Source organism: Labeo rohita, chromosome 10 (assembly GCF_022985175.1).
Source record: "Labeo rohita strain BAU-BD-2019 chromosome 10, IGBB_LRoh.1.0, whole genome shotgun sequence".
Lineage (NCBI taxonomy): Eukaryota > Metazoa > Chordata > Actinopteri > Cypriniformes > Cyprinidae > Labeo > Labeo rohita.
The window spans coordinates 4,387,091-4,412,522 of record NC_066878.1 but is presented as its reverse complement, the minus strand read 5'-3'; the positions used below and the strand labels follow the sequence as shown (position 1 = coordinate 4,412,522).

Here is a 25,432-nt window from a genome sequence, read left to right as displayed (position 1 = left end):
CAAAAACGGCATGTCTGCTCGTAACAATCTCGCACAATACAAAACTCAAAATAATCACTGTGCTAGCCATAGTTTCTACCGAAATAACGTAGTTATTACGGATATTGTTACTATTCTGCGGCAGTTTGAATTTACCCGCCAATGTTATCAGAAAACAAAATGACAAACCCTCTGTGGGGAGTCAGTAATAAATGTGTTTACAGTAAAAATATGTTAAACTGCAGTGTCTATCTTAGAAAGAAATCAACAAGCACTTATTATCTATAATAAATAGTACATTATAATTCCTATCAATACTTTTATTCTTAATAATTCTGTTTTTTACAGATGGGTATAATCTTGACAATATTTTCTTTGTGTTATTTTTACTGGAAGTCACCACATAAGAATATTATCAGAGACTCAGAAACAAGAAAATATTTTTAATGAATAATTAATAAAACTTGACCAGAAAGGGACGTTTCATGGATATATTTTATCTTTCAAATAGTGACCACCTGGCTGCATCCAGCAAAATATTTGTGACTGATTAAGACGACTTACACTACCAGTCAAAAGTTTTTGAACAGTAAGATTTTTAATGGTTTTTTTTTTTTTTTTTTTGTCTCTTCTGCTCACCAAGTCTGCATTTATTTGATCCAAAGTACAGCAAAAATAGTCAAATTTTGAAATATTTTTACTATTTAAAATAACTGCTTTCTATCTGAATATATTTTAAAGTGTAATTTATTCCTGTGATTTCAAAGCTGAATTTTTAGCATCATTACTCCAGTCACATGATCTTTCAGAAATCATTTTAATATTCTGATTTGCTGCTCAAACAAAACATTTATTATTATTATGTTGAAACAGCTAAGCAGAATTTTTCAGGTTTCTTTAAAAAATAGAAAGTCCAGATATCAGCATTTATCTGATATAGAAAATGTCTTTATCATCATGTCTTTTGATCAATTAAAAGCATACTTAATAAATGAAAGTATTAATTTCTATAATTTCTTCCTATTACTGCTTTTGCTGTACTTTGGGTCAAATAAACACAGGCTTGGTAAGCAAAAAAAAAAAAAAAAAAAAAAAACACACATTAAAAATCTTATTGTTTATAAGCTTTTGACTGGTAGTGTATGTTGGTACAGTAACAAACAAAAGGTGATAGTTCCACATTACTTGTATTAACTATAGTTATAACAGTACATTTTACACAATTACAACCAATCCTAAACCAAACATACTGTAACTTTATAGGAAGCACATAAATGTGTAATTCAGTCACAGTGTCACTTTAAATTGAAATGTAACCCTTTTATCTTTCAGTTTTCCAGATACACACACACACACACACACATTTTTGGCTTTAAGATCAGATAATCAGTCCAAAATGTTTTTTTACAATCTTATCAGCAGTAAATGAAATGCAAAAGAATCACACAGTTTTAGGAAAAATATTTTTATTAATTCATTCCCTAAAAAGAAAAATGTACACATCACTCCAAACAAAGCATCCAGAAATCTTCTAAACAGATGTGAAGATCCACTAACAAACAGTATTGCATAAACCACTTGAATGTCACATAACACAATCTTTAAAACAAAGGGAAATAATAACACAAGCAATGAATAAGCGTAACAGGAAAAAAAAAAATGAATAAGACATCAATGACACCAACTTAATCAACACATGGCCTACATATGCAACACACTCGAGACAAACATGAAACTCATCCAGCTCATGTAGTTCATTCAGTATTTTCCACATTTGGGCAGTGTGCTTCATTATTTCAGTCAATAACTCCAGCCTCCTGTATGTCAAATCACAGAGTGAACCATAAAAGAAAGATTAAAGCATATTAAACATTTTACAAGAAAGCAAACAACACTTCAGACACATATTGCTTCTTTTCCACAATTTAACCATAATTACTCACTTGACCTCTCAGAGCATTATCAGAATACACTCATACAAAATAAAATATTTTTTTAGAAACCCCAGAGGGGTCAGCTGAATATGTATCTCTTATAAAGAGAACAGAATTCAAAATACCTAGCTGATTTCTTAAAACAATTTTTTAAAGATTCTAGAGATAATAGTCTTTGTAGAACCATAATAATAATAATAACAATAATAGACACATAACCATGCAGACATCAGGGCAGCAGGTGGACGGGATTCTCTGAACGTCCACCAGATGGCAACACAGTCTGATCTAAAATCAAGGCAGCTGGGTAAAGGCTCACTTTGCCCTGACTATTCTTTTTAGTTTATGCATGAACCCTTAATACAATAATAACACAACCTCTAAACACCACAAAAAAGAAAACCACATATTAAAAAGCAAATTTGGTTTTAACAAGCAAATAATTGTCAAAATAAATACTGAAATAGTTACCGTAAGGTAACAAAGGCTTTGGTTGAGCATTCCTATCTCTCTAATAATAATCCCAGCACCGAGTTCAGCCTAAATCAAAGTTAGGCCTGTGCTTAGCATTTGTGTTATTATACAAGCTGAAAAACTTTCAGGTCCATTCTTGATTCCGTGAAATGTTGTGATGGGGAAAAAAAGCACCTATGAAATGTCAGAACACAGTTTTAAGAGTGCAATAACAAAAGAAATGTAAACTTCCGCTAAAGCGTTTGTGCTCAGCACAACAGGAGAAATATGCCTTAGAGTAATGGAACAACTACAGTCATTAACAAGTTCCACTGCAATAAGCAGAGGGAGGGAAAAACTGTTAACTAAGCAACAGTTACCACAGCAACACCACAACCAATCAGCAAGCCTGAATGTGCAGGAGGAACACTGTCAGACTCATCCGAGTCTATTAACCACCCAACATGATCAAGTGTAGAGCGTAAACAGTGATATGAAGAATAAAAATGAACATGTGAACCACAAAAGACAAAAAATGAGTTTTTGTAAGGTTTTAAAAACACCTCATTCTGCATAGAAACACTTTTGGACACTTCCGCTTTCAAAGTCCAGTACTTTTGCTGAAAATTCATATGCCACCGTTTTAGAGCGAGGTGAGCGAGTCTGAGTTTTGAGCTTCCTTGAGAGTCTGTTCCTTGAGGGTCTTTGAGGGACTCAATAAGCGCTCACTCCACTGGGTTGTTGCTAGCTTTGACCCCGGCTCGCCCGATTTGGAGCCACGGCAGCTTGGCGCAGTTTTTGAAGAGCTGCTCGATGGCTATGTGCCGTACGTGAAGCTCTGATGAGAGGGAGTCCTTCTCCTGCACAGCTACTGATAGCTCCTCAAACACATCTGAGGGACAAACAGAGAGTTTGTGTGTTAGAACACAAGAATAATGATAACCTACATAAGAAATGTGAAATATGTATGAGCAAGGCTCAACATAAGGATGGCCAGCTGGCCAAAAATGTAGATCTGTTGCTTGACCTACATCAAACAATACATTTTTTCATGATATGACATGCATTTGTATGCCTCACAAACTACATTTGGTTTTCTGTGACAACTGGTTGCATTAAATCATTTTAAATTTGCTAGTTAAGTAAAATTATCTAACTGGTTTCATTTTATTTTCATTTTATTGAAGTTATACAACGTGTTGGCATCAGTCAGAACAAGATAAAAATTACACATCAATTTTTTTACTGTGCAGGCCAGTATTTTCCAGAAAAAGTGTTAAATATATTTAAAAATACTGCAAATCATCTTTGTAAAAAACACCAAAAATGTAACATTCCATCTTTTTATTAATTTATATTTAATTAAATAATTAAATAAAAAATAAGAAAATAAAATGACTTGCTTCTAAATAAAATGACCTTTTTTCTTTTACATTTTTTTTATTATTGTTACTGTTATGATTAACAAATAAGTGCATGTTTATAAGTAAATAATACAATGTATACATAAAATGTAAAGACAAATAAATAACTAAAGGTAAATGAAAATACCAAAATTAAAATGTAAATAACAAAATAAAATTAAATATTAAAATTAGTTAAAAATTAATTCATTTATGAGTTGAGGGCCCAGATAAAATGTTGGCAGGGCAAGTGCAAACAGGGCCAGCAGAAAGCTATTCTGTAGCTTTAATGAGATTAATAAATTATCTACGACATCACTGACTGTGGGAAAATAAAACAAACAAAAAACAAACAAACAACACATTTCATTTATTACTAATATCAAGTGACTTTTTCCCCCATAATGTGTTTGGGTTCAGGAAGTAAACAACTAGTCAAACGTTTTTGAGAAGCAAGATTTTCAATGTTTATTTATTTATTTATTATTATTTTTAAGAAGTCTCTTCTGCTAACCAAGCCTGCATTTATTTATCCAAAATACAGCAAAAACAGTAATTTTTAGATTTTTTTTTTTTACTGTTTAAAATAACTGTTTATTTGTTTTATATATTTTAATTTATTCAGCATTTATCTTAAATAGAAATCTTTTGTAACATTATAAATGTTTTTATCATCACTTGTGTCATATTTTTCTTATTTTTGGGTGAAATATCCCTTTACGTTTGAAGATCAGACTCACTTTGTATCTGTAGCAGCAGCTGCTCGTTCAGCTGGCGAAGCTCCTCCACACTCATCCTCACCACTGAAAGAGAAAGACAAACAAACGCTGTCATAAAGCGGGTATGAAAATCATTCTCCTGCTATCCTTTTCAATAAAGTGAAAACTGACAAACATCTCCTTTCACAGCTGAAAGCAGATGCCTTCATAACAGTCCTTGAGACACATTCTTCTCAGACGTGCAACCCTGATGACATATCTGTTTTAAACAGAAGCCATTTCACTTGGTGAGATAAGGAGACAGACACTGAAGAACAGAGAGAGAAATCAAAGTCTAGATGTGACCTCAACCCGTTATTGGTGCATTGTGGACTACATTGACAGGAAAGATGCAGAGATACAAAGCGCCAGATAAAACCCTAATGGTGAGGATATCGATTTCTGTCCTTCACTTTGTCTAAGATGCTACTGTGGGAATTACACAAGCCCAAAAACATTCAGTGTTGCTTCATTTATAATACCAACGAAGCAAATAATACCATTCAAAGGTGTGGGGTCAGGAAGATTTATTACATGTTTTTGAAAGAAATTCATTTATTTTTCAAAAAAACACAGTAAATACAGTAATTTTGTGAAATATTATTACAATTTAAAATACCTGGTTTCTACTTGATTTTTTTTTAAAATGCAATTTATTCTTGTGATGCAAAGCTGAATTTTCTGTTACAAGATCCTTCAGAAATCATTCTAATATGCTAATTTGCTGCTCAAGAAAATTATTAATGCTAAAAATGCTTATTTATATTATAAACATCTTTAATGTCACTTTTAATTATTTTAATGCATCCTTGCTGAATAAAAGCATTAATTTCTTTTAAAGAAAAATCACACTTTTGAATGCAAACATACATCACGAATACTCACGCTCTTCTCGACTATGTCCCGTGTGTCTCCTCTGTCTGGTTGTGTCTCTCTGCTCTCGGTTCTGCTGTTCTCGCGGGTGGTGTCTCTCTCCGGCCCACAGTCCCTGATGTGAGCCCTGCAGCAGGCCGAGACCGAGCTCCTCGGCAGAGTGGCAGTCCAGCATGGTTTTCCCGTACTCTGACTCCGCCATTGACGCCTCCTCCGCCCATCGCGGGGCGTAACGTGGAACCTGGGCGTCAGACTGGGGCACGAGCTTCCTGCCGCCCTGCTGAGTGTGACACAGAATCTGTTTGGCCCCCCAGCGGCCAGGTGTCTCAGCGGTTACGGAGTCTCTGTTCTGGGCGTACTGAATAATGCGGTTGATTCGCTGGCTCAGAGCCCGCTTCACGCCCTCGTACGCGCTGTGGGAGGCCTTGGCGCGGGAGAGCTTCTGGTTGGCAATGAGATGGTACTTTTCGAAGCAGTCTCTATGCCCACGTAGGGATTTGGAGTGGAGCAGGGTGGCGCTGGATACACCTTGTAGAAAACACAAAGGAGGAGATGCTTTGATATGTGCAAACTTAGTAAAAAGTATATCAAATGCAATAAGAGGTCAAAGGTCAAGAAGCAAGCTGTCTTTATTTTTTTTTTTTCTGATTTGAATTTGCATGACTGTCATGAAGACATCTCTATTATCATGAAAGAGGTGAAATGGTTTGTATTATTCAAACTGTGATTATTTATTTGTTTGCAGGCGTGTGAGACACAAAGACATAAATAATGGCTCAGTACAACCGCAAAACTATGACTGAGTGGCCTAAATAAATATATAATCTAAAAGATTGCATAAAACTAATTGCATAAATATCTAAATCTCAAATTTTCAAGTGAAATCTCTTAACAGTTCTGGAATATGAAAAATTAGCAAAGCTCAGACACTGCTCAAATATTTAAAAAATCGTGAGAAACAAATGAAAGCCAAGGAAATAAGTGAAAGACTATTCATACTGGCGTTTGGGAAGAGTGAGTGAGCGTGCCACATTTTCCTTCATCCTTTAGGCAAGGAGAAATGAGGCAGGTAAAATTAATATACCTAAATATATTTTAGGATGTCTGCTATTAAGTAAAATGAGAAGGAGAGGGGGGAAAAAATGCCCTAATGTGGGGCATGTTGAAGTGTAAACTGAATTATTGGCTAATATGTGAAAGATTTACATCGCTAATACAGTTATGATCATAAATGAGAAAACTATAGTTTAATAACGCAGGTTCCCATTATTACTTTGCTGTGCAGTCAGTCACATTTTCATAATCTAGCCAACAAAAGGTTTAAAATGTAGAATATTTTAATATAGAGAAATTGCTTTATAAAATGTAATTAAAAATGCATACCTTTCAATCATTCTTAGTATTAGTTGAACCACTGACACAGCTTACCCTGATTTTGAAAAAATGTTTCACTGCAATAATTGAAGACTGATAATCAGCCAGTTAATTTATAATATGTGACCCTAGATCATAAAACCATTTTTAAATAGCACAGGTATATTTGTAGCAATAGCCAAAAATGACATTGTATCGGTCAAAATTAATCGATTTTTCTTTTATGCCAAAAATCATTAGGATATTAAGTAAAGATCATGTTTGATGAAGATATTTTGTAAATTTCCTACTGTAAATGTATCAAAACTTAATTTTGATTAGTAATACGCATTAAGGACTTCATTTGGACAACTTCAAAGGCCATTTTCTCAATATTTTGATTTTTTGCACCCTCAGATTCCAGATAGTTGTATCTCGGCCAAATACTGTCTTATCCTAACAAACCACAAATCAGTGGAAAGCTTTCAGATGGTGTATAAATCTCAATTTCACAAAACTGACCCTTATGACTTGTTTTGTGGTCCAGTGTCACATAATTTATACACTTTGAGGTTTAAGTTAGTAAGATATATTTTAATTAATTAATAAAAACACAGTTAAAACTGAACTTTTATAAATTATTATTACAATTTAAAACAACTGTTCTCTATTTTAATATGTTTTAAAATATCCTTAATATTGATGCTGAATACATATTGAATACATTTATGCTGATTAGGTGTTTTTATCAATGTTACAGCTGTGCTGCTTAATTGGTTTTTTTGGAAACCATGGTACTTATTTTTTCCTCAGGATTATTTGAGTAGTAAGTTAATAAGAACAGAATTTATTGGAAAAAATATTTTTTAACATTATCTTGATGACCCCAAACTTTTGAATGGTATTGTACAAACTGGCACCAATATTTTTAGACCTGGATGCTTTGACAAAATACATTTTACCTATAACAAGTGTATAAATGTATGAAATATACTTTGAATTTATAAAAAAAAAAGTCAAAAATGGTATTCTTCAATAGCATCCCTAGTGAAAAATAATTATACTAAAATGTATTTGAAAAACATTTATTTCATGCTAAGTATCCTACAAATACATTTACATATTATGTTCTTAATAAAATTACCCTGTACTTTTAGTATACTAAACTGGTACACTTAAAGTTTTGAACTAATTTTGTGCTTAATGCACATTGTGTAGAAGTAGTGCTGAAGTATATATTGAAGTATATTTGATTGTGCTAAAGTGGAACTAATGCAAGTATAATTCAACTACACATTTAAAGACCCATATCATTCAAAGATCAAACAATTCTTATCAGTAGTGACAATAAACACATTTTAGGGTTAATATGAAGAAATGTGCATTGTGCACAAGTAGTACTCAAAAGAAAGTTTAATTATAATGTTTATATCAGTACGTTTCAAGCGATATGTCAGTAAATATTTTAACAGATTTGAACTACACAAAGTACGAAATAAATGTATTTTAAATATATTACTTTTTAACAGGGATATCATAGGGCTTTCTAAATAAGTTTATTTGCAAAACCAAATAACTCCATTTTTATTTATTTTCAGAAATCATGTTTTTTATTGTGCATTCCAAGTAATATCAATGAAAGTGCAGTTGGTTTGGTTTGATTAAGTAACAATAACTTAAATACAGGTAACTTACAAAATTAAAGTTCAGTATATAAAAGTATGTTTTTTTTTATATATTAAAAGTTTTTTTATAGCAAAAGCTAGCGCGTCTTTTCAAAGTGACTGGCAGTCTTTACACCTGACTTGAATACAGCACGCTGATTCGTTAAAATTGACTTATCGGCTTCTGTTCACAAACAAGGGCGCTTGTCAGCTTCTGCAGTAAAACTTGACCTTGTGATGCCTTGAAAGTGGACAATACCGGGCTTGACACAACACGTTTAAGGTTCAGATCACGCTATTTGTGGAAAATAAAGCACAGCACTCAGTTCCTTTTTTCTAAAAGTGGCGTTTAACATTTTTTGGCTCTACATATATAATCACATGACAACAACTGTAACCATTTTGCTAGATTAAAGATTTGATAGATTTGCTAGCTGACCCATCCTCACCCACTCTCCCCTACAAACTGAATCTGATTCAAGATCAGGTTCCCATCCTTAATTGAACCTTCAACCCCTAACAACACTGTAAAACTGAACTATATCACTCCACCTCTGAGCAAACGAGCACATGAAAAAACATGACTTCCTGTTTTGGGTCCTTGTTAAGCAGAGTAAAAACACATCTCTGCCTAACTCAAAGTAGGCCAAGAACAAATAAAACACACAGGCACAGAACGAGTGCTGCTGGGTGCCTTTGTGTGTTGGTTTTGCGTAAGGATGTGCCATTTATGTCGGAGCTCAGTTTTGTTCAAACATGTTTTGAGTTCTAATCATGCCGCAGAGCAGCCAGCATCAGAAAGAGAGAGAGATTTGCTCTTAAAAGGAAAAGCTGAAAATTCTATCATTATTTGCTGTCTCTTTCTTTCCCAAACTTTATAACTAACTTTCTTCAGTGGGACACAAATCAGGGTTCGACATTAAGGACTGCCTAAAACGTACAGCTCTATTCATTTCATTTACATCTTTGTTTTAGTATTCATTTGCTTGTAATTTTTTTTCTTCTTTTTTTAATTTCACAGCTGAATGTTTACTTGTTCGTACATATATTAATTAGACAAGCAGTTTTTGGAATAGAGAACTGTAAAACTTCACTAGTGTCTAATATTTTGGTGTCATAACCTTATTTAGGTTAACAACCTAGGTTACATAGGACAAAAACAACAAAAACTAACCCAACCTGGCCAAAAGAAAAAAAAAAATCTCTATCTTTGAACACTACAAAAGAAGAAATTATAATATTTATTCTGGCTGAATAGGGAATGGGACTGAAAACCACTAAAAAAAAGAACCAGAAAAATAGTACAGCTGTCTCATGCACCATATAACACCTTGTTAAAAACAGACCAAAAAACAATCTTCCACTGAAAATCTAATAATCTACCCTAGCTCTGCTGCAAAAGAGCAGCAGTAATGTCAAATTAATGAACAAATGATTCTGATGAGTCAGATCTTTTCAATGAACCATTTAAACCAGTTTAAAGCCAATTTAGTCAATTTAAGGAATCATTTGATCCGGTACAAAGCCACTCTGAATGAACCGTTCAGAAATCACACAGATCTGGTTCCAAAATCCACCTCACTTAAAAAAATAACAACAACAACCAAAACGTGTCATGCAAGTTTGGAACAACATGAGGGTGAGTACATGACAGATTTTCATTTTTCGACCAAACCTTTCCTTTTAGAAAGCACCGATATGAAGCAGCATTAAATAGCGGATTAGTCAGCACTGGCGGCTTCATTTTCCTTCATACTGCTTCAAGGTTATTGTGAACCGAGCAGCCCTCACCACATACTCATTTCCAGTAACGTCTGCATGCAATGTACCACTAAACTCAAGACTTTGGGTATCTGTTTGAGCTTGACTTGCAGAGCTTTTCGTAAGCAGAGCAGCTCACAGCTGAGAGAAGGCAAAAGCCAAATTCATTCACCGTCTTACGTTAAACCAATTTCCTGCACTTCACAGCAAAGTCTGAATAACAGGAAAGCACACTGTAGAGTGCGATTATAAATAGAGGTACTAAAGGTTAGAACAGCACATGCACACACAAAACTGTCTCTGACAGTGAATGTGTGCACAAGGAGTTCGGAGCATTTTAACTACACTTTTACGAAAGCAGTGTTTCTCAGGATTACCATAAGCCAATACGGCCCAAAAATCAAATCACCACCATGGGATACCATGAGCCAGGCAAATGTAAAACCCTGAAAAAGTGTGTGACTAATACATAGAGAGATTTTAAATGCAACTCACATTTCATTTTCTTTATTGTCATCACTGTTTCAAGGCTCCACAAAAAGGATTTTGAGCCAAATCAAACTATAAATATTTCAGTTACTCTGAAACAAGTATCAGAGTTTATTTTTAATGTATTGTTTTTAATACATTGTTGTTATTGTTTACCTATCATTATTATTATTATTAAGCATAGTAATGATAACATGCAAATTACATTATATATATTTTATATGATACACACACATTATATAAATTATTATTAAGCATAGTAACAATAACACACACACGCACACACATATACATATATACACACACACACACACACATACACACACACACACACACACACATATATATACACACACATACACACATACACACATACACACATACACACATACACACATACACATATACACACACACATATATATACACACACACACACATCTAAATATTAATTTAGTATTCAATTTATTTTTATATTCAGCTAGGCATTTTTATTATTACTAAGCATAGTAACAACATGCATATGTATGTGTGTGTGTGTGTGTATATATATATATATATATATATAGATACACACACATATATACATATATATATACACATATACACATACATACATATATATATATATACACATACGTGTGTGTGTGTGTGTGTGTGAATAAATATTCATATATGTACATATTCATATGTATATCAGAGGTTGCGCTAGACTTTTAACATTTATATATGTAATATATATAGTTGTATATTTATAATGAATATATATTCTCATACATATGCACATAGTATGTATGTATGTACGTATGTATGTATGTACGTATGTATAAATATATTAAATTAACAATAATTTGTTAAGTTATATAATTTGAGGAAAAATACAAAACCTAGGAAAAAGTAACTCCATGACAACTTTAAGTTCATGAAAACACTTTGTTCATGAAAAATCTTACATGATGCTTGCCTCAGACAGCAACTCCAAAAAAAAAAAAAAAAAAAAAATAAAATAAAATAAATAAATAAATAAATAAATAAATAATTGTCAAAACACGAAATCTGTGTCAACTTGCAAACAACTGATTTCCATAACTAGCTGATGTCTGAAATCAGACAGAAGAAGAACTATTCTGAATCAAACCCTGCAGTGATGAAATACTCAATGGCGCTTGTGTAACACTCTGGCCTCAACAACAAGTAAGTGGCTCTCAGTAAGAACTACAAGAACAGAGACTGAGACAAGAGAAAAGAAAAGAAGCCTTGTAATCCGTGTTATAACTACTGTGGCAAAAACAGCGCCACAGAGATTAGCCGATTTGCCAAGGGTGAAAGTAGGGGTCGCTGTCATGGAAACGTTAATCTTATCAAGTGCAATCTATGTCATTTGCCTTTTCATTGCTCCATTAAATCATCATTCCACTCACTGTTATTTCCCACTTTAGATAAACAAGATTCAATTACATCATAAATAGCCTTCAAACAAATCTTAGAGCATCTTATTTAGATGTACATCATGTACACCTTAATTCAACGTACAATTTGATCCTGTTCAGTGTTTTCAAGGATAATACAGTGTTCTCGATCTCTTGGCCATACATTGAAAAATGTTTCAATTTTTCATATGTTCAAATGTTTCAATTCTTCTGGTTTTTCCTGTCTCATGCGGGTTAATTCACAATCATGTGGGCTGCTTCTGCTTTTTGCGTCCTTACATGAAGTAAGGACACTGGATCCTTGACACACTTCAGTGTATGTGTTCTTGCATGCTGGGAATGGGGACGTGGGGTAGTAGTAGGACCGCTGTGCCCAAAACAGCACCTCATGGTTAAAACTGGAGCGTGATCAACAGCTGCACTGACTGACATGCTGGCTTCACGTGCACCCACAGCTAAATAAATATAGCTGTCCATATATCAAGCCACTCCTACAGAAGCAATCAACCATTACAGATCAGACTGGAGTAAAACCAATCCCTTGGATTTAGATTAAAATGCTCTTCCAGGCTCAAATAGAACCATAAAAGTAGGGCCCTACTGATGATGTGAAAAAGCAGATGGAATCATAGAATCAAGTCGTAAATTTGGAATTTACAGCTTGGCAAATTTTGGATGAATAAATCAAAGAGATTGATATTTAAATATGAAGTCTGCATGTTCTCTGTGTGAACAAGCACCACAGTTTCACTTGCTGCAGTATTCAAGCATGCGTGACGCTTGTGCTGTTTTCAGCAACTGCCATCTCACTATATGAGGACATAAAGTTCACTTCCAGAGCTGCTCAGAAAGTCACTTACAAACACTTAATTTCATAGGATAAAAACTATTTTCATATCATATACACATACAAACTCAAAGGGCTTCACAACTTGTCAAAATAAAAATTTGGCTAAACATAAAGAAATTGTGACTGAAAAGTTCTTCTGTATTCTACGTCATATTCTAAGCAGGGTCTATGAAAACGCAGACAGAATTGCAGAATCCAGTAATAAAAATGGAATTTACAGTTTGTCAAAGTTTGGATGGATTATTCAAAATTGGCTCTTTACACTTAAATCAAATTGTAATATGGATTAGTATTTGTAAATATTAAGTGGCAAAAAGACTATTTAAATATGAATCCTGAATATTTTGCTTGTCTCCATGTTAATAAACAGCATGGATGCATGATTTAATTTACTACTCGTACTGAAGCATATTAGCAGTAATATTAGCGCCTGCCGTCTCACAAAATGAGGACATAAAGAATACATTTCATCGGGCCATAAACATGTAATTTTTTTTAACTTTTAATAAATTGATGTTAAATTGTTTAAGGTTCATGTTTTTAATTAATTAGACATGCTTTTTGATTAATACAAATTAATTTAACCATTAAAAAGGAGTCCAGAAAAAAAAACTAAATAAATAAATAAACAGAATCCAGAAAAAATAAAACAGAATTGGGGGTGGGGGGGGGGACTAATTTCATAGGGCCCTTGTAGTATTATAAGAAATTACAGAATTTGTTTTTCCATTTTTAAATGTTAACACTAAAAACAAATTGTTTGCCAAAACAAAAGGAGCTGTAACGTTTTCATTGATTAGATGAAAAGATTAATTTGATTAGAACCCTATGTTTTGATAATTAATTGATATTAAAACACCAAATCCAGAAAAATTTAAATCAGACAACAGAATTTCTGAAAAAAAAAAAAAAAAAAAAACATTTCATAAGGCCCTATTACTGTAAAAAGTACTACATTTTAACGTTTTTAGGTTTTATTAATTCAGTGAATTAGACATGCTTTTTGATTACTACAATTTAATTTAACAATTATAACATAGCCCTGGAAAATTAAAACGGAAAACGCTAATACTAACACTGAAAATAAAATGCATTTCATAGGGCCCTAAACATGTCATTTTTGTTAAACAAAACAAATAGTTTATTTAACTTAAAAGTGGCATCATGAAAATCGGAATTTTCCATGTTAAAGTGCTATAACTGGGTCCTCGGTGCAACTCCCAACCTAGAAAATGTCAAAAAGAACCCAGTAAAACAAGCCGCTCACATTTCGTTCCTCCCGTGAAGTAGAAAGGAGATCTTATCATAATATTACTGCCCCTTAATCTGCACGTTTCCACCCACAGTATGCAGTATTTACAGAGACATGCACGAAAACAGTGTGTTTCTGCTTTCACTTAAAATAGGCATTTTCAAAATTATATAATAAATGATCTGTGGGGTATTTTGTGCTGAAACTTCACAGATACACTTTTGAGACACCTGAGACTTATATTACATATTGTAAAAACAGGCATAATGGGTCTCCATTAAAAACCATTAAAATGGACTCTAGAAAAATTGATTTTATAGGGCCTTACATAAAGGCCTTTTAATGCATCTAAACACGACACAGCGAAAGGCATTAAAATGTATAGCGTTTGCTTACATTAAAGAGAAATATCATAAAGGTTGAGTTCAACTTTACATTGACAAATTATTTGAAGAAAGTAGGCCAACCAGCATGCAAACAAAAGCAGTATAAAACATCTCCCATGTGCATATCCTGAAATAAACCCGCTGTGAGGCAATTTATGAAGGTAATACAGCATAATACTGAAACCCTACATTACCTAGAGGGATGTGTTTTCCCTAATGCCTCCATTTCAAAGGACAGAAATATTACTGAAAGCCTCCGATTACTCTGGAGCATGGAGAAGCATTACTGAAATGGAAAGCTCGCTGGGCAAGGGAAGCACAGTCAGCAAATCTGCTCTCATCCACCATGCAGACTGCATTCACTGATTATCAGAGCTTTGCACCTCCAGGGTCAAAAGGTCACACTAGTGTATTATATTACATCCATCAGTCAAAATAAACAAATGTAAGCACTGGAAAAAATAGGAACATGGAGCACACAAGTATATAGTAGTTCAGAATTGTATTCAAGCTGTGCTCCAAGAGTCTGGAATATTCGGTTATCCAGCCATTGATGTACGCAAGCTCACATTCCACTGCTCTTACGTAAGAGGATGAGAGATGGCCTGTGTCTGCTGCAGGGAAACTGTTCGTCCTGCGTAAGTGTGCTCGGCGGAGCAAGAAACCAGCCAGCCATCAAGGTCTTACAGGGCCAGTGGAAAAGAAGAGTGGGCAGAGTCTAACACAACAGTGTGATAAAAATAAAACCATTAAAGGAAAGGCCTTGACAACACGAATAAGAACATGATACCTTAAATCGTACAGCTTGTTGAGGAGAGGTGTTATTGCTTGGCTATACAATCCGACATCAGACCTGGCGAGGAAAACAAATCCCATAGACTCTCATTAACGCTGGGACCAGTCATATCTACAGGGTTCGTACAAATACTGTAAAATTAAATTCCAGGACTTTCAAGCACTACTTATTGATTCGATTTTTTGATCAGAGATCTCGCTTATTAATGTGTTTCATTTCAAATTCTAAAAAAGAGAAATAGATCAATAAAAAATATACCAATAAAAAAAATAAAATAAAGTGAAGCACATGCAAAGTATTGCTACAAAAGCATTACAAAGTATACCACACTTTTATTACAGTAAAACCAGTTGATTTTTGTATTATTTTTGTATTTGTGTGTTTTTTTTGTTTGCTTGTTTTGTTTTAATAACTAGTGCATTAAAGATTTGATGTTTTCTACGGTTTACCAAAAAAAAAAAAAAAAAAAAAAAAAAACTGATTCATGAAATCGCTGTAAAATCCTGATTGGAAACAAATGATTCACCAAAGTCTTGACCTGAATCAAATGATTCACGATCCGTGCTCCGAAGTTCTGATCTAAAGCAAAAGATTCACGAACCCGCTGCGAAGTTCTGATCTTAATTAAATGATTTGCAATCCACGCTCTGAAGTCCCGATCTGAATTTGATTTAGAACGGGACTTCAAATCACACAACGTGAATCATTTGATTTGAATCATTCAATTCAATTCAAAACGTTTCATGAATCCGTTCCGATCTAAATCAAATGATTCACAATACATGCTCTGAAGTCCTGATCTTAATCAAATGATTTGTGATATGCAAAGTTCCAAACTAAATCAAATGATTCGTGATACGTGATCCGATTGAAAAGCTTCAGAATAGTGAATCATTTTGCGACGATTCTGATCAGAGATAGAGTTTTTGAAAAGTTTAGTTCGACCCGTCATTACATGCTTTTTAAAATCATTACAAACGATGTTGAAATTCAAAAATGAATGGCTCTTTTAATTTGATCTGGTTTTTGCTAGTGAATTGCTTGAAATGAATGATCAAAGTCATGAGTTAGAATCAGAGCGATTCCAGCATAAATGACTCAATTGATGTGGTTCATCTGTTCCTCTTTACACATCTTCAGCCATGTCTACACGGCACTGTCAGTACTACTACTGTTGTAGCTTGCATTGTTTCTCTCTGGTTAAAGAGGTCTCTCGAAGCCGGGGTTCCAGGTGTCAAAATTAGACTTTATTGGCAAGCAACAAAGCCAAGATGCTCAGCTGCACACATCTAAAATGTTGGGTCTCACTGCCCAGGTTATCTATTCTCCTCTGCATCTATCCACCACTGTATTTCACACATCAGCTGTTGTTGTTTTCATGGTGGCAAACAAGCCACTATTACATTTTGTATCATATGCTTCTTTATATGTCACCTCCATGACTCCACCTCCAGATGTTTGTCACTCACTACTCATCATATGACTTTCCTTGTGATTCTCCTTTTCACACCTCATATGCCTATTGTCTAGCTGTCCACTCATGTCATGTTTTCTCCAACCTTGACAATACATCATTCTTGTAATACATATGATAGAGATATAATAATATAGAGATATAGAAATATAGAAAACTACAATACTACTTGCTTTTCTCTATTGTTTAAATGAAAAAAAGCATTGTTTTTTTTAATTGCGTGAAAAGACACATTCTTATTGACAAAATTAAAACACTACTTTCATAGATACATTGTCTTTCAATATTTCAAACACTTTTCAAGTTCCTCTTTAGGAACATAGCTTTTGTCAACAGTTTCCCAGGCCTTAAATTTCAAAAAGTCAAACTCAAGTACTTTAAGCACTTTAAGCACTTTAAGCACCTTGTACAATCCCTATTTCTAGGGACAAGAATATCAGGGATTTGGGGTTCTTTTTTTTTTGACTTAGTATCCAACACCTTAGCAGACACCATTTGTAGTTACAAATAAATATACATGTTTATTTTTTAAGAAAAAGGCTGTGTTGCTAGATATGACCCTTATTCCCTGGATCATGTAGAGCCCTTTGAATCTGCACTGAAACTGCAATTTGGACCTTTAACCCGATGATCCCCACTGAAGTCCACTATATGGAGAAAAAACCTGTTTTCCTCAAAAACCTTAATTTCTTTTTAACTGAAGAAAGAAAGACAGATATGAATATCCTGGATGACATGGGGTGACTAAATTATCAAGAAATTTTAATTCAGGAGTTGACTAATCCTTTAAAATGCAGTATTTCACAACATCACTTTTCTATTCAAATAAAATGGAGCCTTGGTGAGAATAAGAGACTTTTTAAAACCCCAATCTTTTGAAATGTAGTGTATGTATACAACAGATCATAATAACAAAAAGGTATTGTCTACCATTCCCACCAGATTTTTTGTTAACCGTGTAATAAAACGTAATACAACTCTAAAACTAAAGCAAACACTAAAGCAAACACGCAATAAACCGTATAAACTGTCACTGTAATTCAAAGCAAGCAACTGACGTTTAGAAGTCAAACCTCCATAAAACATTTCCCAGGCTATTCCATCAGCTCTAGACGGCATGAATCAAACTGTTGTTAAAATAAGTAACTGGCTGCTGCAGTTATTTCTTACATAAGAAAAAAAATTGCAGCAATACAGGCATCAATTTTCAAACAACGCAAGACCCTTGTACAACCATTCAAAAAGTAAAACCCAAAGTGCACATTGTGTTGTTTTTTTAACATTTCTCTCAGCTTTTTTAAGTGCTGGAGGACATGTTTAACTTTGCATATGACTTCCTGTGTGTTCTCTACATGCATGCAGTCTCTGTCGCCCTTTTTCCACTCTCTTTCTCTCTGTGCTTTAAAGAAACAGAAAAGCAGAACCGCGCAGCATAGGCGACTTATGATAAAAATAGCCACTGCAAGTACCTTTCTGCTACAAACACAAAACATTTAGACCGAAAGACCTCAAATATCCTGATTTAGGCTGTCCAAAGAAAAAAAGCGGATGAATTGAACTAGTTTGAATAATTAAAAAAAAAAAAGAAGTGGGTGATGAATGAACGAGTTTGGTTACTTTCAGTTACTTCTAAAGACGTTTTTTTTTTTTTTTTTTTTTTTTTTGAGGGTACGCAGGTGTGCGAGCAGGTGTGGGTATTTGAGCATTCAGGTCTAAACATGCACAGTCAGCTTGTTCTTGTTTACCCACGCTGAGAACGTTGGAGTGTATTGTTAGTGGGTAGAGAGTGTAACTCTGTGGCCAACAGCCAATCAGCAGAGGAAGACCTGTGAGCGAGTGCTATGAGACAACGGGCTCGTCAACGCTCACGGGGCCACAAGTGCTGTTGTGCAACACTCTGGCGAGTGCTGTGGTGAATCACTCATGACATACAGCTGCCTGGCGGCTTTGGCAACCGTGGGCTGCCTGACCAGATCTCTCATGCGCTCTTCTGTTAAATATTCAAGAGCGGCAACCTTCTATCGCATGCATGAATATTCAGTGTGTCTAATTTGTGAGCGGACCCAGCTCTTCGCCAGAGTCACGGATGCTTTCTTCTCCAGCTCAAATCCAGACGCTTCATAAACTGAGATTATGCGTGTCACAGATAAGCAGAGAAAGCGTTTGCAAAAAAGACAGCCTGGCAGACTGATGCCTAACTTTTGAGACCATCCAAATCGTGCAGTTGAAAATTCAGCTTTGCTTTTGAAGGTCAAGGCAGAGGAATGCAAAAATAAACAGAAACAATAGAGGAAGGGAGGTACAGTAAAAAAAAAAAAAGAGAGAATAATGATGTTTATTTTTCAAGAGGCATGTGACATCCTCAAGAGACAATGCTAGTACGCCGCACTGTGTAACACAATTCAACAAGGCTTCCAGCAGGCAAACACCTAACATTACAAATGCAGAGTCTTTATGCATAGTTTCCCAGTATGTAATAGAATCCTGTAGCCACGCTTTGATAACCTGACCTAGATTGGCCACTGACCCAATACAACCACAGAATGAACGCACAGGCCTTTACTGGCAGGATGTAAAACAATCAATGCTAGAAAATAAAGTCACAAATACAAATGCACTGACATTAAAATTCTGGCTGATACCCATCCACCCTATTTTTCCCGTAAGAGTTGGAGTCACCACTTGTAAATTCAATGGGTCTGGCTTCCGACTTCATTCACTTCCAGCTATTTTTAGCTGTACAAAACAGCTTGTTTTGCTGTTTGATATTGCAAAGTGGTGTGTCTTACCATATCATTTTAATGTATTATCTTAACTATGAACACACACTGGTTAGCAGTGCGAACAGTTCTACCGTTTACTGCACTTTGTTATTCATCTCGTGATTTCCCTATAGCGGCTAATGAACCGGAAGTCTTGACCATTCACAGAAACCAACTTACTTATCTACCTTATTTTTAGGTGAATGAGACAATAATTATTTTCATTTTACAAATAACTAATAAGTGTCATATTTTCAAAATAAACTTAAAATTAATTTGTTTACATTAAAAAAGTGAATTTAAGAATCAATGTATATTAGCGTACAGTATGAAAAAAAATGGATAATCAATAGTCTAATATAAGCTAATAATTACATTTAACAATTATAACGCTTAATCATTCAAAGGTGCCCCTAAAAGATCATTGCGATGGGAAACAAAAACGTGGGAAAACAAAAACGATGAGAGATGAGTAAGAATTCCATTTTAATGATTTTGCATTTAACTACAAAACTTTGCATTTGTTCACAAAACTAGGGATGGAAATAATAATAATACATGGAAAAAATATATATTACAATGCTTTTGTGAGTGAATGCAAAGTTTCTGAGGGGAATATAATACTTTTGTAGGACAACACAAAATGAAAGCAAAAGTACTGAAATATAACTTTTTCTTAGCTATTCCATACAAACCTGGGAATCCTTATCCACAATTAAAAATGTCCTGTTTTTACCTTTTATATACAACCATAAAACCTGAAAATTATTTAACAGAAACTGACACCACATAAAAAACCCATAAAAAAAAGCAAGTAGAAATGCACTGTACTTATTCTGCATTATTATCATTATTATGCATAATTATTTTCACTTTATGGCCTAAGAGCAATAAATAAACAATATTATAATTATAATTCAAAGTATAAACAATAGACTGCCAAAAAAAACAGTACTACCAAGCTCAAGGCCCAAAAAAGATAGTTATGACATTGTTAAAACAGTCCATTTGACATCAGTGGTTCAACCTGAATTTTATGAAGCTACAAGAAGACTTTTTGTGAGAAAACAAAAATAAAACTATATCTTTTCTTCCGTGTTAGTCTTCACCGCATGTTCACTACAGTTTTGGGTGAGTGTTAAATGATGGTAAGCGTAATTTAAATGTGAAACAATTAAGTTGCAAAATTAAACAAATTAATACTGACCTATATGGGAAAAAAGTGCCTGTTTAGCACCAAATATAAATCTCTAAACAAAATCACATTTTAATGTCTAATTGTGTTCCCAAATGTCACAATCCTCATCTGTAATTGAAAACTTTGTTTAGCAATTCCTTCCAAACTCTGAAACCTGAAAATCACGTAACTGAAACTAACACCACAAAAAAATTCCAGACAAAGGCATGCGATTCTAGGGAAATTCTACGGCCAAGATGCCTACTTACTGCCGTGACGATATAAAACTGTTTGCAACACTAAGTGCTCTTTTGGGGAAGGTTCAGTGCAAAAAAAAAAGACAGCTGCGGAGAACAAAAGAGCCGCTCCAATGAGGCCTCTCAGGAAACTCTAGTCTACCCTTAATAAGCTGAACGTTAATTAGATGCCAAAGTGGCACTTCAAACGCTCCAGTTCATTTTTTTGAGCAGCATATGAAGCGGAGAAACAGAGCGCTTGCTAATACATGAATGAGGGGGATATGGATGGGAGGATGGAGAAAGAGCTTTTACTCATTTATAATTAGCATAATCTGACCCAGAACTGGCAAGCTGAGGACATTAAAATACTTTCACCTGATAAAAAACGTATTTCTTACCCTCTATGCTCAATTCAAAGCACACATGGCAGAAGGAAAGTGTTCCTGTGTCCGTCTCTAGTTTACAGATGCTGCAGATATTGTCATCGTTTAAGTCTATGTTCACAAAGTGCTCCTCTTCCTCCATGGTGTTTCTGCAAAGCAAACAGAACAAACAGAGTTATTCAATCAATTTTAATCTCACTGGAGCTTCTACTGATATTGATATGTGCAACGGACAATCAATCGCTACCAACCGGATCTCTTAATTATGTTTCAATCATGACATTTCCACTTCTATGACTCAACATTAAGTTCTCCGGAAAACATTAACACATAAGCAAGAACGCACAGAGGGTTTTTGACCCATACAAACATAATGCAATATCAAGATAAGGAAAAAAAAAACATGCATGCACAGACAAGGTCAGATTAACAAGACAGATGAGAAAACATTCAGAACACAACGGGCGTTGGAAGCTGCTGTGCTTCTGCAATTTATTATACCCAGTTTTACAACAGTCTCTTTCATGGGACCCACTTGGATTCCTGTGAAGCCAAAGGACTCTAGTGTCCAGTGTTTACACAACCAAATTACCTTTGCTCAAGCCTTACATAAAGCCCCTTTCCAGAATGTCACAGCCTGTTGAATGGCCAAATTCAGCTACAATCTGGAGATAATCAAGAAGACTTTGTCCATCACAGCCAAACCACTAGTGCACAAAACTATTTCATACTGTAAACAATTTTATACACTACCAGTCAAAAGTTTTTTTTTATGTTTTTAAAAAGTCTCTTCTGCTCACCAAGTCTGCATTTATTTGAGCCAAAGTACAGCAACAGTAAAATTTTGAAATATGTTTACTATATAAAATAACTCTTTTCTATTTAAATCTATTTTAAAATAATTTATTCTTGTAATGTAATAACTGAATTTTTAGCATCATTACTCCAGTCACATAATCCCTCAGAAAATTCATTTAAATATTCTGATTTGCTGCTCAAAAAAAAATCATTATTATTATTATTATTATTATTGTGTTGAAAACAGTTGAGTAGAATTTTTTCAGGTTTCTTTGAAGAATAGAAAGTTCAGAAGAACAGCATTTATGTCAAATAGAAATCGTTTATAACATTTTACATGTCTTTATCATCACTTTTGATCAATTTAAAGCATCCTTGCTAAATAAAATCATATAATTCTATAATTTCTTTCCTGAAAAAAATAATTATAGTGACTCCAAGCTTTTGAATGGCATACTGTATAATGCTATAATACTGACTTTAGGATCTTTCTATTCAAATAATTATGTACTTAAAAAAAACTGTTTTAAATATTGATAATAATAAAAAAAAAGTTTCTTGAACAACAATTCAGCATATTAGAATGATTTCTGAAGAATCATGTGACACTGAAGACTGAAGTAATGATGCTGAAAATTTAGCTTTGATCACAGGACTAAATTATATTTTAAAATATACTCAAATAGAAAAGTTATTTTTAAATAGTAAAAATATTTTACAATATTACTATGTTGCTGTATTTTGAGCAGAAGAGAATTCTTTAAAAAAAATCTTACTGTTCAAAAACCTTTGACTGGTAGTGTACATTTAAAAAAATATATATTAAAAATTGTATGTAAAATGTAAAATATGTACATGGAAACGTATACGTTTCCACCAAAAGATAAAAATAATAAATAAAGTTAATTGCAACTAAAAATCTGATTTGTGACATAAACTATTTTGAGATTAATAATTATTAGTCAGTAGTGGTGGAAAAAAAACAATTATGAGATCAGAAAAAAATCCAAATTGCGAGATATAAACTCAGTCATATATAGTGTAGCAATATTTATTCAATATAATGTTTTCAGAGCAGAACATCATAATTAAATCATAATCACTTCAGACATTTACACAACTTTTACAATTAAATTACCTCCCATGACTTTTCCCTAACCTTTAAAATTCCCTGGAATTTTCTCTCACTTTGGAACACCTGTATACACAAATTTCTGTTTTTCAACAGGTCCAAACAAGCTACAAAAGACTGATGATGTCTTTTAAACATCATTTCTTTTAGATCAAATACTTTCTAGTTCTTTGTTTACACGACAAACAGATGAAACAGTTTGAAACTGTGTCAAGCGTGGGCTCATGTAGAACTCCATCTAATTATGAAGTCTTTAAACTGCATAACAACTTAAAGACAAGACACTGTGGCTGTGTCTCAAAACCAAGTGTGCTGCCTAGTCAGCTCAAAAGTGCTGCACGTGTGACCACAAATGCTATCTAGGTAGTCAGCATACTAGGCTATGAGACAGAGCCAGTGTGATTATTTACTTAAGGTAATTGGTTCATGTTGTTCTAAACTTACAAAACATTTTGTGAATATGTGTTCGTATTCATGTCGTTTGTTAATTGCTAAAAGTAGACGTTACACATCACTCAAACTAAAAACCAACATATTAGTTGAACCAAATCAAAACGTGATATGTAGATTTGACATGTAAACAATCAACACAAAAGCTATCATATTTCAGGTTGATTTCAACATATAAAAGTTAACTTTATTTGGTTAGAAAGAGCATCGTAATCAGATTAAAGTGGACAGAAGTTAACCTAACAACAACAAAGCTTAAGGATTTTCCCTACTTAAACACCCACATTTTGATAAACCTGTTGACCGAAAGCGTTAACAACACAATATTAGATGAGGAAACGTTTAAATATCAGTTTAAGACATTTCGTTTGAAAATATATCGACACCGTTAACCGAAAGAACAGCGTAGACCCGTTATCTAGCTGTGTACCTATTTCTCACAATAAGAAAAAAACCCGAAAACGTCACCTTCTCGAAAAACACACGATACCCACAGACGTTTTCGACGTTTATTACCTTATCCGTTACGTTGTCAGAAGAAATTTCGAGACAGTCCAGAAAGAAACACGAGGAAACTGGCTGACCTTAGAGGTAAACCACGCTGCTACAGCGGCGGGTGTTGTTATTGAAGCGGACTGCAAGCAGCTACAAGTACAGCAACGACAAAGAACACGCTAACAGAAGCCACTCTAGCAATCCCGCTACGTTCGATCACGTGCTATGGGTTCGCGCCTCTGATTGGTTCTGTGATCTTGTTTGCGCTTGAGACGCTGTTAGCAATATGTGCTATTGTACTCTGCCACCGAAGTAGAGTGGACAGGCTAGTCAGCATCATCTTTTCATGTAGAGAGTGGGTGAGGGTAACATTTCGTCACGATTCGTTACTTTTATGAGCGGAGTTACATTTCTTTTTGTACATACACTACCAGTCAAAAAATGTTTTTAAAGAAGTCTCTTCTGCTCACCAAGCCTGCATTTATTTGATCCAAAGTACAGCAAAAACATTAAACATTTGAAATATTTTTTACTATTTAAAACAACTGTTTTCTATCTGAATATACTTCAAAATGTAATTGTGATTTCAAAGCTGAATTTTTAGCATCATCACTCCAGTCACATGATCCTTCTAATCATTCCAATATTCTGATTTGCAGCTCCAAAAACATTTATTATTATTATTATATTTAAAAGAGCTGAGTAGAATTTGTTCAGGTTTCTTTGAGGAATAGAAAGTTCAGAAGAACAGCATTTATCTGAAATAGAAATATTTTGTAACATTATAAATGTCTTTATCATCACTTTAAAGCCTCCTTGCTAAATAAAAGTATTAATTTCTATATTAATTTAATTATTTTTTAATTTATTTTTATTATATGTAATTTAATATATTTATAATTTAATATATTATATATTAATATAATATATTTATTATATATATACCAATTGATTTTAACTTTTTTATTTTATTTTACTCATTATTGAAAAACACAATCATAAATGCGCACACGGGGAATTCCAGAAAGGAATTTCTCTCTCTCTCTTTACTCACGTCACGTCAAAGCGAATCGCTTCTGTTGCTTTCGATTCTCCGTTCTTCCATCCTTCCGTCGAAGTCTGTGAAGTTAAAGCCTTACGTA

The 25,432-nt window shown here is 33.9% G+C and overlaps 1 protein-coding gene across 2 annotated transcripts; it reads right to left on the bottom strand.

Annotated features, from left to right (window-relative positions):
• Positions 1 to 1,627: 1,627 nt before the first annotated feature.
• On the bottom strand, positions 1,628 to 25,432 carry c10h21orf91 (chromosome 10 C21orf91 homolog). 2 transcript variants are annotated; one of them, XM_051121550.1, is made up of 5 exons: positions 25,345 to 25,432; positions 21,431 to 21,564; positions 5,413 to 5,928; positions 4,510 to 4,572; positions 1,628 to 3,258 (listed from the first exon to the last, which is right to left on the bottom strand). In XM_051121550.1, exons 2-5 carry the CDS (start codon positions 21,555 to 21,557, stop codon positions 3,092 to 3,094), a joined length of 873 nt encoding a protein of 290 aa, XP_050977507.1. In that variant the 5' UTR covers positions 21,558 to 21,564; positions 25,345 to 25,432; the 3' UTR covers positions 1,628 to 3,091. The 2 variants fall into 2 exon arrangements, with proteins under 2 accessions (XP_050977507.1, XP_050977506.1); XM_051121549.1 differs by lacking the exon at positions 25,345 to 25,432 and adding an exon at positions 24,312 to 24,456.

Excerpts from the sequence above, each read along its gene's own strand:
- c10h21orf91 (XM_051121550.1), bottom strand. The coding sequence starts at position 21,557 with ATGGAGGAAGAGGAGCACTTTGTGAACATAGACTTAAACGATGACAAT. Across the intron at positions 5,929-21,430 it reads CTTTGAATTGAGCATAGAGG|GTGTATCCAGCGCCACCCTG; the intron begins GTAAGAAATACG and ends GTTTTCTACAAG. Across the intron at positions 4,573-5,412 it reads GGGACATAGTCGAGAAGAGC|TGGTGAGGATGAGTGTGGAG; the intron begins GTGAGTATTCGT and ends TTTCTCTTTCAG.